Here is a 13,251-nt window from a genome sequence, read left to right as displayed (position 1 = left end):
CACGGTGCTGCTGGTTTCAACTTGCTGCTGCAGGGAAGTCGGGGGGGTTGGGGGTGGAGGGAGCAAGGTCAGGAGCCCACCTGAGAGAGGTGTTGGACATTCACAGCCCGCTGAGTCTCACTCAACCCCTCATCAGTGTCTGCTCTGGAATTGAGGGCCCCAGGCATGGCCCTTTCCCATGCCGGAGGTCACGGTGCTCAGAGCCACACCTGCCTGGAGCAGGAAGCAGGGTATCCTTCCCCCTGGCTGGGTGGCGTGGGTCTTCCGGGGTCCTCTCTGTCTTCCCAGCTGCCCACATATTGGTCAGCACAGGGAACGCAGCAGCTGTCTGGCGACCATAGTTGCTCGTGGTCTCTGCCTAGGCTGGTCCTGGGAAAGGAGGGGTCTTGGTGCTCTGGGTTGCACCATGGCCCTGGGGGTGTCCTCAGGGCTCCATTCAGCACTTCCCTGGGCCCTGGACTAGGGGTGCCTCATCTTGGCCAACTCACCTCGGAGCTCCCACCTGTTGAGTTTCTGTTCAGGGAAGGGGTTCTGTGGGGTCTGTGAGTGCCAGGGACCCCTGGGAAGTGGGCAGGAGGCAGAGCAATGCTGGCCATCAGTGCCAGTGTGAAAGGGTGGGCAGCACAGTGTGGTCTGAGTCCTGGTCTGGCCCCCGTCCTCCTTGAAGCAGGCTGAAACCTCCCTCCTCGGGTGCTCCCTTCTCAGGCAGCCAGGTCCGGGCCCAACTGGGCTGTGCCTCTGCTCGCCGCGGCTCATTCCTCGTCCTCCTCTCTGTCCCTTCACCTCCTGTCTCCTCCGAGTGCCCACCCTGCCTGTCCCCGCCCGCTCTTGCTGTCCTGGCCCTGGCTGTCCTGTCCGGCGGCTTCCCTCTGCTTTGCAGCTCCGTGTTGTGTCGTGAGCCAGGCCATGCTGCCACCGCTGCCGTCAGAACACATATGGAGGGGTGGCCCATGACCACAGCCTCTACTTCCCCCCAGGGCCTTCGTGTACCTGAGCAACCTGCTGTACCCCGTTCCCCTGGTGCACCGTGTGGCCATCGTCAGCGAGAAGGGTGAGGTGAAGGGCTTCCTCCGCGTGGCTGTCCAGGCCATCTCAGGTGCGTGTGGGTCAAAGGCTGTGTGTGGCGTTGGAGCCTCTGGGGCTGGCTCTCACCTTTGCAGGCAGAGGCAGGGACCTGAGAAGGGCCTTCTGGCCTCGTTTAGTGGTCAGTGGGAAGCTGGCCTCAGCTGGCCCTCCACTCTCCCTGGGGTCAACCTGAAGCTGTTTTTCCACCCTGTCCTTAGCTGGCACCTGGGGCTGCTGCCCCCCAGTGGGCCCTGGAGGGGAAACCCCTGCTGCCCAGCTCTTGGCTCTGGCCTCCTGGACTCCCTGGGGTCAGCTGGGGGTGCCTTGGGGGCCGTGCAGGCTGAGCCCAGTGCCATCTGAGCCTGCTCTGGTTGGGGGTCTCCACCTTCCCATCAGGCAGCCCCAGATGGACCCAAGACCACCTGGATCCCTCCCCCAGCCTGCTGCAGAGCAGGTGCTCTCTGTCAGCACATCCCACCCGCCCGGCTGTCTCCGCAGCCCCAGGAAAGGCTTGCGAGGCACCGTCCCTGGCCCCTGGGCCCTGCTCAGGGCAGCCCTCCCTGGGGTGCTTCTGGTTCCCTGATGCACTCCCTGGTCTCTCAGGCACAGGCCTGTCTGCCTCCACACTGGGCCTGAAGATGCAGCCCCTCCCTTGGGGGAGGTGGAGACTGGCACTGCTCGGCCCAGGCCCGGCCGGCTCCTGATGGCGGGAGGCACCAGCACAGCCCCAGAGAGCCTGTGAGCCTTGGTTTGCTCACATGTAAACGGGATCCGTTGTAATGCTCCACACCTGATAGGAATGTTGAAGGGTACTCGAGAACACAGATGTGAAAGAGCTTGGCTGCCTGGGAAGCTGCAGGGCAAGAGGCGGCTTGTGCCATGAGGGAAGGTCCCACTCCCTTCCCAGCGCACCCCGGGCTCCTCCACCAAGGTCTCCCCTCACCAGGGACCACTCTTTTTCCTCTCAAAGGCCTTGGCTGCCTGGGCACCCTGGGGAGGGCGTAGTACAGACAGACAGGCAGACAGATGGATGCAGAGAGGACGTGCATCCATGGCTGCAGGGGGGCTCCTGGCTACCTGGTTGGGGCTGCTCAGAGGAGTGACTTGGAGCAGGCTGAGATGGCCATACCCCTCCCCAGATGGCAAGTCCCCCAACTCTGAGATGGCTCATATTCTCCGCCCTGAGATACCTCATATTCCCCACAAGAGGTCCTCCCAGCCCTGCTATCCTGGCTGCCTTGGGCGATTGTAATCCCACCTTATTAATGAAGTTATTTTGACTCTGATGTCAAATTCTCCTTAGCCCATAATTTCTTTCTTTTCTTTTTTCTTTTTTTCTTTTTTCTTTTTTTTTTTTTTTTTTTTTTTTTGACGAAGTCTTGCTCTGTCGCCAGGCTGGAGTGCAGTGGCTTGATCTCGGCTCACTGTGCAACCTCTGCCTCCCAGTTCAAGCGATTCTCCTGCCTCAGCCTGTTGAGTAGAGTAACTAGGACTACAGGCACATACCACCATGCCCAGCTAATTTTTGTGTTTTTAGTAGAGACAGGATTTCACCCTGTTGGCCAGGCTGCTCTCGAACTCCTGACCTCAAGTGATCTGCCCATCTTGGCCTCCCAAAGGGCTGGAATTTCAGGCATGAGCCACCACGCCCGGCCAGCCACCGTGTCCAGCCTAGCCCATGATTTTTAAATGTTGTTTACAGCACCTCCCACTGGCCATGTCTTTGCTTGCCATCCAGTCACTGTGATACCACCGTGCTGAGAAGCTGGGGGCCAGCTGGGGAGGGAGGGTGAGCACCAGGGAAGGGCCCCAGCCCTGCTGCTGCAAGGTGGGGTGTTTACCGGAGCTGCAACGCTCAGGAAAGCTGGGAACACCTATCACCTCCCTCTCCCGTCCAGGAGGGGCCACCCCCACCTCACCAGGTCCTCCCGATCCTGCCTTGTGCCAGCAGCTCCCACCAAGTGGTCAGGATGGCTGAGCAGAGCCATGCTGACCACTTCCTCCCACTGGCCCCCACCCTGACAGCCACCACTGAGAGTGGGGCTGCACCAGAGGCTGTGGGGCTGGCCCATGTCCTTGTGAGGGCAACTGCCGTCCTGGTCTGCCCTGGTCAGAGGGGGCCTCTGGGATCCACGTGGAGGTTGCCCATTTCCCAGGCCCCGGGTTCAATCTCAGTGCAAAGCTCTACCTCTGTCCTGCACCCTATGGGATTGAGAGGTTCCCCCACCTCTCAGATGAGGGTAGCCAGTTAGGAAGGTGCACGGCAGCTCTGAGCCCAGGTCTGTGTGCCCAGGGCCACAGCCCCTGCTCTCCCAGGTCATATACTGGGAAACCAGGCTGGGACAGTGCCTGGGAAGTGCTCCTATCCTGGGCTGGGTCACCAGGCCTCCTGCCGGCCATCCTGCAACTGGATCATTTTATGTTGGGTGACGCCTAATTGTTTCCCTGTCTGATGGCTGTGGTGGTGGAGAAGGGAACTTAGAAAAGGCCCCGGCCCTTGCATTGGTGGTCTCAGAAGTCTCACCAGCCCTGCCTGTGACCTGGGCAAGGTCAGTTTGCTGTTCCCTCAGCACCGACTCCTCCATAAGCAGGCGCTGGCTGTCGCAAACCATGGCAGGACAGAGCCCAGGGCTTCGGGCAGTGGGTCCACTGAGAGCTTTGAAGGCTGGGGAGTGTGGGCGGATGCACCAGCAGGCCTGGGAAGTTGCGTGGAGGGGCGGTTGGTGGCCCTCAAATGTCTAGACAGGTGATAGGTGGTAGCTTAACCCAGATGGTGGCAGAGGCACGTCTTGATTCTGGAGGTGGAACCAGCAGGGCTGGCGGGGTGGTCTCTGCACATGGGGATGGGGAGGGGCTACCCGGGTTCTGCTTGAGCACCTGGGAATTTGGGCAATATTTGATTTTGAAAATATAGACTTTGTGACCTCTACCAAAGTGGGCTGTGATGAGGCCATGGCTGCTTTGGGACCACTGGGCAGTACAGGCGGGTGGTCAGTGTGCGGGGACATGCCCTGGTTGTCACTGAGCCACGGGTGGCAGCTTCAGTCAGGGGCCTGCTGCCCACTCTTGCTCCTGTGCCCTCACTTTGATTGCGGGGTGGCCCAGCCTTGCTCTGCCCACACCCACCTCAGGGGGCAAGCTGGGCTCCAACCATTCGCTCCATTTCTCCTGCAGCCGATGAAGAGGCCCCTGATTATGGCTCTGGCGTCCGCCAGTCGGGAACTGCTAAAATCTCCTTTGACGACCAGCATTTTGAAAAGGTACCAAGCTCCCTCCCAAGTGCCAGACCTGGAGGTGCCTGGCGCTTACTGGAGTCCTGTGCACTTTGCTCCTCTAACGCCCCTGTCTCATCCCACGGGCTTTAAGTCCTCTTGGGGTTCTTCCCTCTGGTCCAGAGCACTGAGCCTGCCCTGTCTCTAAGCACACCACGCCCCTTTTCCCGGGTTTGCCCTGACCCCTGGATCCGCCCATCTCCCACCAAGACCGCTCCAGGGTCCAATTCGGGGTGCAGAGCAGGTGGACAACACTAGCCTCCAGAACAGACACTGAGGTGCAGCCATCCCCACCCTGTCTCCCTTCTCTGGGGCGTTTCTCCTCTGGGTCCCCACAGGACAGTGCGTTCCCACTGCCCCCTTTGCCTGCTCCCTGCCTGCCACCCAGTGAGAATGAGGGGCCTCCTGAGGCTGCCTACCTGCGGTCCTCATGTGAAGGGCCGGCGCTGTGTCCAGTGACACCTGGACCACTCAGTCTCCTCTTCCGCTCTTGAGAGAGAGAGTGGTGGAGGAAGGTCCCCAAAGTGCACCCCAGGCCATGCTCAGGTGGCTCCTGCCCCCAGCTTCTTAGACTCTCTTCTCACACGTGCCCACCTGGCCATGCTGTCACCCGGAACCTGGGTGACCTACTCCCTGAGCGAGGTGGTCTGTCTGCCCAACACCTTTTCTCTTAGAGGGGCTGTCAGTGTTGGGGGTGCCCAAGAAGGGGAGGGGAGAGAGCTAACCTGCTGGGCAAGGGGCCCTGGCAGGCGGGGGTCCGGCTGAACTGAAGACCAGAGTAGAGAGGCGGGTGGTGAGTTGTTTCCAGGACAGCTCAGACTTCACATAGCCGTAGGCTATAGAATCCAAAGACACACATCCACAGCAGGGGAAACTGAGGCTTGGGGAGGTGGGTGACCCCCACAAGGCAGGGGCAGGTCTGGTGCATGGGTTCATGGAGGCCCTAGCCCAGGCTCTGGGTGGCACAGCCCTCCGGTGGGCCTGTGACAGGGTCTGCGGTGCTCCTCCCCAGCCGGCTTCTGGCTCTCTTTGACTCTGGTCCCCCTCTGATCAGTTCCAGTCCGAGTCTTGCCCTGTGGTGGGGATGTCCCGCTCGGGAACCTCCCAGGAAGAGCTTCGCATTGTGGAGGGCCAGGGCCAGGGCGCAGACGTGGGGCCCTCAGCCGACGAAGTCAACAACAATACCTGTTCAGGTGGGTTCCCCAACCCAGCTGCCCAGGGCGTGGGGCATGCTGAGACCTGGTTCCTGAGCCCGGCCCAGGCCTGTGGCTGGAAGACATATGGTCTGGAGGTCCATGACTTTCCTTGACTCCCTGCAGCGGTGCCCCCAGAAGGCCTCCTCCTAGACAGCTCTGAGAAAGCCGCCCTGGACGGGCCCCTGGACACTGCCCTGGACCACCTCCGCCTGGGCAGTACCTTCACCTTCCGTGTGACAGTCCTGCAGGCGTCCAGCATCTCTGCCGAATATGCTGACATCTTCTGCCAGTTCAAGTGAGCCCCTGCTGCCTTTGTGTCCCCATGCCGCACAGGGACTCTGTGCCCAAGGCTCCCCTGCCTGGGCGCTGAGCAGGGTGCAGGCCATGTTGGTGCCATATCGGCCCAGCCCCAGCGCCCTGAATGCCCCAGCGCCCTCATGTGAGGTGATTCCACCTGGTAAGGTCTTGTCCCAAGTACCCCACCCCATACCAAAGCACCTCTTCTGCTTTGCAGCTTCATCCACCGCCACGATGAGGCCTTCTCCACAGAGCCCCTGAAGAACACAGGCAGAGGCCCCCCACTCGGCTTCTACCATGTCCAGAACGTACGTCCCTGGGTGCTTCTCCCCATTCCTGCCACTGACCAACCCTCCCAGGGCCTCTCTGAGCATGGCTCATTCTCCCTCTTCTGAACACCAGTTGTGGGCCAGGGCTGAGCACCAGGAACTCCAGTGCCAGGCAGGGTGTAGGAGTGATTTCTGGGCAGTGGGAGACCCTTGATGGGTTTACAACTGGGGGATGGGGGCTGCTCAGAGCCCCTGAGAGCTGCCCATGGTCAGCGTAGAGCCGACGGGGAGCCGGATGCAGGTGCAGTGGGGCCTGGGGTTTGTACTGAGGGCTGCAGGTGCTCAGCGAGGGCAGCCCTGGCTTGAGTATTGGGAATGGGAAGGAGGCAGAGTCACAGGGGCTGCAGGGTGCTGGCAATGTCCTGAGAGGTCTGGAAAACTCCAAGCAGGAGAGTGATGGCAGCTGGGCTGCTAGGATGATGGAGAGGAGGGGCCTTTAGGGCAGAGCAGCTCCTCCTGGAGGCGGGAGAACTGGGCTCCTGGGGCAGCAGGGGAAAGAGGTGCCTAACAGTGATACGGCAAGCTACCAGGGAGCCAGGCTTTGAGTGCCAGGCCATGGGTGTAGATTTGGCAGGGCTGATAACCTGGAGACTCAGTGGGTTAGTTGACTGGGACTTCTGTCACAAAGCATCATAGATGGGGGCATCTCAAACAACAGAAATGTGGCCTCCCACGGCTCTGGAGGCTGGAAGCTCAGGATGAGGGTGTGGGCAGGGTCGCCTCCTTCTTAGGCCTCTATCCTTGGCTTATAGAACAGCTGCCTCTTCCTTGTGTCTGTCCGCGTGGCCTTCCCCCTCTGCGTGGGTCTGGGCCCAAACTTTCCCATTTCATAGGGACAGCAGCCATGCTGGATTGGGACCCACTCTGATGACCTCTCTTTAGCTCCATTATCTCTGTAAAGGCCCTATCTCAGGATACACTCTCATTCTGAAGTCCTGGGGTTAGGACTTCAACATATGAATTTGGTGAGGGGGACACGGTCCAACCTGTAACTCTTGCTGAGTGGGGCAGGGCCCAAGAAGGGGCGCCCTGCAGAGACCAGCACTGCCCTCTGTTACCTTTCCCAGCTCTGTGTTCTGAAAGGGCAGCTGACCACGTGGCCCCCGTTCATCCTGGGGAGAGAGGCCAAGGGACACACTCCAGAGTCCGTCTGGGGCATGTGGTGGGAGGAGGGGCTGGGCTGAAGGACCTAGAGGAGGCTGCTGCCCCTGGGCAGAGGTGGGCCCAGCTAAGGGTCCCAGATCTGGGCCTGAAGCACTTAGCTCACTGATACGACTCTCCTTCCCCCTTGAATGTGGCCTGGCCGTGCCCTTGTGTCCTCCCACCTGCCTGCCCACCAGATCGCAGTGGAGGTGACCAAGTCCTTCATTGAGTACATCAAGAGCCAGCCCATTGTGTTCGAGGTTTTCGGTCACTACCAGCAGCACCCGTTCCCGCCCCTCTGCAAGGACGTGCTCAGGTCAGTGCCCTGGGTGGGGGGTTCGGGGTTGCTGTCCTCAAAGCCCCTGTCCGGATCTTTTCATCCAGCTGTCTTGAAGCTGCAGAGCCTATGCACCCCCTGAAACCCACCTCCCCTGCCAATCCAGGAGGCCTTTTGCCCAAGGCTGGCAGGACTCAGAGAGCGATTAAGAGCTCTGGACCTTCCCACAGCTTCTCTCCTTCAGGACTGCAGAGGGTTCCTTGTGAGCATTGCTTGACCTCCTGCTGGCCTGGGCAGTGTGCAGGGGCTGCCAGCTGTAGGATGCTGGGGTGGCCCCGGGGAGACCACTTCTGCTGCTGACCAAGGACCCCAGGAAAGGGGCCCAGCTGTGCCACACCTTGAGGAAGCCTGGCCTAGCTCCCTCAGTCCATGCAGCCTCCTGAGACCTGGAAAATGGGGGCTCAGAGAGACTTGTGGGGCTGGGACGTGAAGTCAGGACTTCCACTCAGGCCATCTCACCCAGACCCTTGAAGGTGGATGGGAGTGTCTATCCTGGGCCACGCCGGCCCCTCCTAGGCACCTCGAGTGCAGAGAGAACAGCAGAGGCCTCGGGTGGGCCCTTGTCTTCCCACCTCCAACTCCTCTCAGCTGTCAGGCAGGACTGGGAGCTCAGGGGCCCTCCAGGGTGTCAGGGAAAGAGAAGGGCAATGAAGGCTTTGTTTTGGGGCTGCTTGTCTGTCCTTGGGAGTGCCTGAGGGACTCTGGACTAGAAGCCAGAGCTTGAACCTTGCCCTGGTTTCCTGTGGCCTCTGGGGTGGAATCTGGGGTCCCAAAGGTCCCTCCTCTTCCTCCCACCCAAGCTGGTGGACAGCCTTGGAGAAGAGAGGGCGGGAGGGGGCAGGGACGGGCACCTGGGGCCAGTAGCCCTCTGTCTCCTTCTGACCCCTCCCACCCAGGGTCCCACAAACACCTCACACTGGTGTTTCTTTCTCCACAGCCCCCTGAGGCCCTCGCGCCGCCACTTCCCTCGGGTCATGCCACTGTCCAAGCCAGGTAGGAAGAGTCTCTGGAGCCATCTCAGGGCAATGGGCTCCCCTCACTGTGGGTGCTGTAGTGGGCTGGGCCCCCGCAGTAGATGCTGTCCTCTGTGACGGGGCTGTGCCCTCCCAGGCACTCTGGGGCCACCCTGAGCCTGTCAGGCCTCATGGGGTTCCCATGGAGCAAGGGTCTGCCCTATGCCCAGAGAGTAGCCTGGAGCTGGTGGCAGAGGTGTGGGGAGCCGAGGAAGGAAGACAGCAAGGGGGTTGGGGGCTTTGACAGGACTTCAGGCATCTCAACTGAACACAGAGAGGTAGAGATTTGGGGGTGAAGGGCAATCTAGGAAGCTCCTTCATGGGGGTCCAAGGCTGGAGGGGGGAGTGAGAGTGCGGGGTCAGTCAGGGAGGAGTATTAGTCAGAGCTTTTGCCCAGAGCCTGGAGCCTCTGCCTGCGGGAACAGGTGGGTCGTGGAATAGCACTTGAGATTCATTGGCTTTTAGTTAAAAGAGTGGAGTTTATTCCCTGCAAGACCAAAACCCGAGGACATGGTTGGGGGAGAGCTAAAGGCAGCCAGACTGAGGCCCGGCAGGTGTGGCTGAGTCCCTCACAGCCCAGAAACCCTCTTGAAGGAGGGAGTGTGGTCCCAGGCACCAGCACCCCAGAGGGTAGGGGCCTGTGTGAGAAGCTGCCTCTGCAGCTGGTGGGTGGAGGCACTGGGTCTGCACACGTGGTGACCAGGTGTCAGCCTCTTGTGCCTGCCTTGCAAGGACCCTGTCCTTTGAACACCTGTGAGATGAAGGTTTGCAGGCTGAGGACACTGTGGGAGGACACCTTCCAGCTGCTGTGGAGCCAGTCCCTGGTCTGTACAGGTTTTGTGGCCCGCAGTATGGGTTCCCTGAGATTCAGTCTTCCCCACAGCCTACAAGAAAGACCTGTAGATCCATATTTGTAGGGGAGGCGGAGGAGGCTCAGATGGGACTTGCTGGAGGAGGACCTGTGTGATGGGTCTCAGAGAAGGGAGTGGTGGACAGAGGTGGGTGAAGGATGTGAGGACAGAGGCTGTTGGTCAGGAGCTGGACACGAGTGGAGGGCCAGTGGGAGCTGAGGGACAACGCCTCTTGGGCCAGGCCTGGGTGCTGGTGAGATGTGCTTGGACTGGTACAGTAGGCTGTAGCCAAGGTGTGGTGTAGGCGATGGGCCTGGCAGCATGGCAGAGGGGCCCCGTGAGGGTTGTGGGGCTTTTGAACAAGTGTATCTGTGGCTGCCCTGTTGGTTCTTGGGGTCTTGACCACTGTTCTCCTCATGAACTTTGCCCAGTGTGCATGGCCACGTGGCTTTCCTAGCTGGGGCACAGAGAGCGTGAGCGTCCATGTGACGTGCTGAGGCCACAGAGTGCCCAGGACCCTGTGTATCTTGGGAATGGCTGGGGTTGGCTGGTTGTTTCCCTTGAGGAGGGGGAGATGCCCTCACTGCCTCTGAGCCCCCTTGGCCCTGGCACCTCCTCCTTGAGTATGCCCTTGGCACGTGATGGGTCAGGTCTCCCATCCACGCATGCCGCCTTCCTGTCCCTACAGTACCCGCCACCAAGCTCAGCACGCTGACGCGGCCCTGTCCGGGGCCCTGCCACTGCAAGTACGACCTGCTGGTCTACTTCGAGATCTGTGAGCTGGAGGCCAATGGCGAGTGAGTGCTGGTGCCGGGACCCCCAGGGTGTGAGTGTGGAGGGGATGGGGCGGAGAGGGACGAGGACCTGAGCTACCTGAGGGTTGCCAGCATCCAGAGTCATCCTTCCAGCAGGTGTTCCCTGCAGACCTCTTGTGGGCCCAGCCTCATCTTGGTCCTGGGGAGTAAAAGCAGACAAAGCTCCCCACTGTCCTGGAGGAACTGGCAAGGGGGGCAGGGAGGTGCTGGACAGATAAGCACCTGAATTGGTGGCCCCGTGGTCCTGAGCACTAGGACAGCACACCAGGGTGTGGGTTGGGGACAGGGCGGCAGAAGGTACTTACGAAGTGATCAAGGGACTTTTGAGCAAAGACCTGAAGGAGGTGGGAGGAGAGCCCTGAGGCCCTGGGGAGGCAGGTTCCAGGGTCCCAGTGCTGAGGCCTGTGGGGGTCTGCCTGGTGCCCTGGTGGCAGCTGGGAGCTGGGCTGTGGCTGGCAGCTCAGAGTGGGGCCTGGTGGAGACTCAGGTCCTTGCCCAGAGTGGGACAGGAGCCTTAGAGGTTGGAGCAGATGAGCCCATCTGCTAGGATTTCCTCTGGATCCTCTGGTCTTGGGTTGCAGATCTGCAGGGCACCAGGGGAAGCAGAGGACCCTTGGGAACTTACAAAGATCCAGCCCAGAGGGACCAGGCCGTGCCATACTGTGTCTCCCTGTTGGACACCCTGCCAGTCCAGTGGGCAGGGCTGGGAGGCAATAGCCAAGGAGGCCTGGTGGGTTTCTGTGCTCAGCTGACCCTGGTCTCCATGGATCAGGCCGCCTGATCTTCACCAGAGGGAGCTGCTGATTTTTCCCTGTTTTTGCTCCCATCCACTGTGTCTTGTGCTGCAGGGAGGGCAGGGAGGAAGGGCCGGCCGCTCCTCACATGTGTCTCTCTCTTCCAGTTACATCCCAGCCGTGGTGGACCACCGTGGGGGCATGCCATGCATGGGGACCTTCCTCCTCCACCAGGTGTGAGCCCCTCCCAGCCCTACCCTGCCTGTGTCCCCTCCCCCACCTCCACCAGGTGTGAGCCTCTCCCAGCCCTACCCTGCCTGTGTCCCCTCCCCCACCTCCACCAGGTGTGAGCCTCTCCCAGCCCTACCCTGCCTGTGTCCCCCTCCCCGACCCCAAGTGGCCCCCTGAGCCATCTGACCATATCCTCTCACCTGGCACCGGCAGGGCATCCAGCGACGGATAACAGTGACACTGCTGCACGAGACAGGCAGCCATATCCGCTGGAAGGAAGTGCGCGAGCTGGTCGTGGGTGAGCACAGTGTGGGGGCTGCCTTGGGGGGTGGGGCCAAGCTGGTGGGAAGAGTACAGACCCTGAGCTGGATGCCCGGGTTCTAATCACACCTCTGCGTCTGTTGCTGCGTGACCCTGGCCAAGTCACATAACCTCTCTGTGGGTCACTTCCTCGCCTGAAAAGGAGAGCCTTGGACCTGGGTGGCAATCTGCAAATTTCTATTTAATCAGTGTATTGGACTTCTGGAGCTGCTGTGACAACATGCCACAAACCAGGTAGCTTCAGACAGCAGACATTTATCATCTCACACTTCTGGAGGCCCGAAGTCCAAAATCAAGGTGCCGGCAAGAGACACTCTCTCTGAAACCTGTTGGGGAAAATCCTTCCCTGCCTCTTCCAGCTCCTGGTGGTGGCTAGAATTTTGGGCGACCCTGGCCTGCAGACGCATCACTGCATTTTCACAGGCTTCTGCTGTCCTGTGTCTTGCTGTAGCCCTTTCTCCTAAGGACATCTGGCAGGTTGGATTAGAGGCCCATCCTGCTCCAGGGTTGACTGCATTTTTACTCAGCTTGATCACCTCTGCAAAGCCCTACTTCCAAATAAGGTCCTGTTTAGAGGTCCTGGAGGGTAGGACTTCCACGTATATTTTTCGGGTTCACAATTCCGCCCATAACCATCACCAAGGATCTTACACTCTTTTCTTCCATGACCTCATGTTTTGAACTCGGGTCCACCAAATGTTTCCTTTGCTAAGGTGGAAAGAATTTGTCTTCTCAATTTTCGTTCAAGGAGGCAGACAGTCATCCATTCAGTGTGTCACTAGCATGAGGCCAGCCCAGCCCTGCGTTGCCCGACATTGCCATGGCCAGGCTGGGTGACCGCTCAAGGTGACTTCCCTGGGGCTGGACTCGTCACCCTGTGTTCCAATGCAGGACTGTAGACAGGAGGTTCCAGGCACACCAGGATACATGCTTATGTTTTACAAGTTTTGTGTCTAATTTCACATGAATCAGAAAGTCATGGAACAAGCACCCAAACCCTCCTTTCAGAGCTTGTTTAGGGCAAGCCTAAAAAGAGTGAATTGATTTCCAGGCAGAACGTTAGCAAATACACAGCTTATGGACCCGGCCACATGGTAGTTGAGGAACGATCCCTGGGGCACCACTGCCCCATATTCTGAGTCCTGGTCTCACTTCCCTCATGGCAGACAGGAGAGAAGGAAGCGGGGAAGCTGGATCTGCATGGTTGAAAGGACGCATCCCCCGGGCCTCGGTCCGTCGCCCCTCAGACCCTGCCTGCTCAGATCCCACATTCTTCTCCCCACCTCCTTTCTAAAAATGCCAACAGGAGTGTCTGTTTATGTGGGGTGGGGGGATCAGGGATGCTATTTAAGGGGATTTGGGAAGATATGGTACAGACCCCAGTGCCCCCCTTCAGGCTAAGGGGTTTGGGCTCAGCCTCTCTGGGCTTCATGGCTGAGCAGCCCTGTGATTGGACTCAGGGCAAAGAGCGGCCAAGTCACTTTCTGGGGAGCACCTAGCCTTTCTCCTGCTCCTCACCTGGGACCTGATCCCACTGGGACCTGATCTCACTGTTCACAGTCTTCTCCGAGCTCAGCATCCCTCCCAAGAGGGCCATGGGACTTTCCAGCCCTGTGAGTTGGACAAGACTGTGGGCACAGGGTCAGT

The 13,251-nt window shown here is 59.8% G+C and overlaps 1 protein-coding gene across 12 annotated transcripts in view; it reads left to right on the top strand.

Annotated features, from left to right (window-relative positions):
• Positions 1-13,251, top strand: part of KIF1A (kinesin family member 1A) — a 110,663-nt gene that overhangs the window by 70,823 nt on the left and 26,589 nt on the right. For all 12 annotated transcript variants that reach the window (XM_007966940.3, XM_038001268.2, XM_038001263.2 and 9 more), the window contains 10 exons: positions 978-1,096; positions 4,240-4,325; positions 5,392-5,530; positions 5,657-5,828; positions 6,048-6,138; positions 7,500-7,618; positions 8,577-8,632; positions 10,192-10,300; positions 11,220-11,286; positions 11,497-11,581. In XM_007966940.3, the coding sequence (XP_007965131.1) occupies positions 978-1,096; positions 4,240-4,325; positions 5,392-5,530; positions 5,657-5,828; positions 6,048-6,138; positions 7,500-7,618; positions 8,577-8,632; positions 10,192-10,300; positions 11,220-11,286; positions 11,497-11,581 (1,043 nt within the window). The remainder of the gene's footprint in view (positions 1-977; positions 1,097-4,239; positions 4,326-5,391; positions 5,531-5,656; positions 5,829-6,047; positions 6,139-7,499; positions 7,619-8,576; positions 8,633-10,191; positions 10,301-11,219; positions 11,287-11,496; positions 11,582-13,251) is intronic.

This window comes from Chlorocebus sabaeus, chromosome 10, assembly GCF_047675955.1.
Source record: "Chlorocebus sabaeus isolate Y175 chromosome 10, mChlSab1.0.hap1, whole genome shotgun sequence".
Lineage (NCBI taxonomy): Eukaryota > Metazoa > Chordata > Mammalia > Primates > Cercopithecidae > Chlorocebus > Chlorocebus sabaeus.
This window is presented reverse-complemented; position numbering and strand designations above follow the sequence as displayed.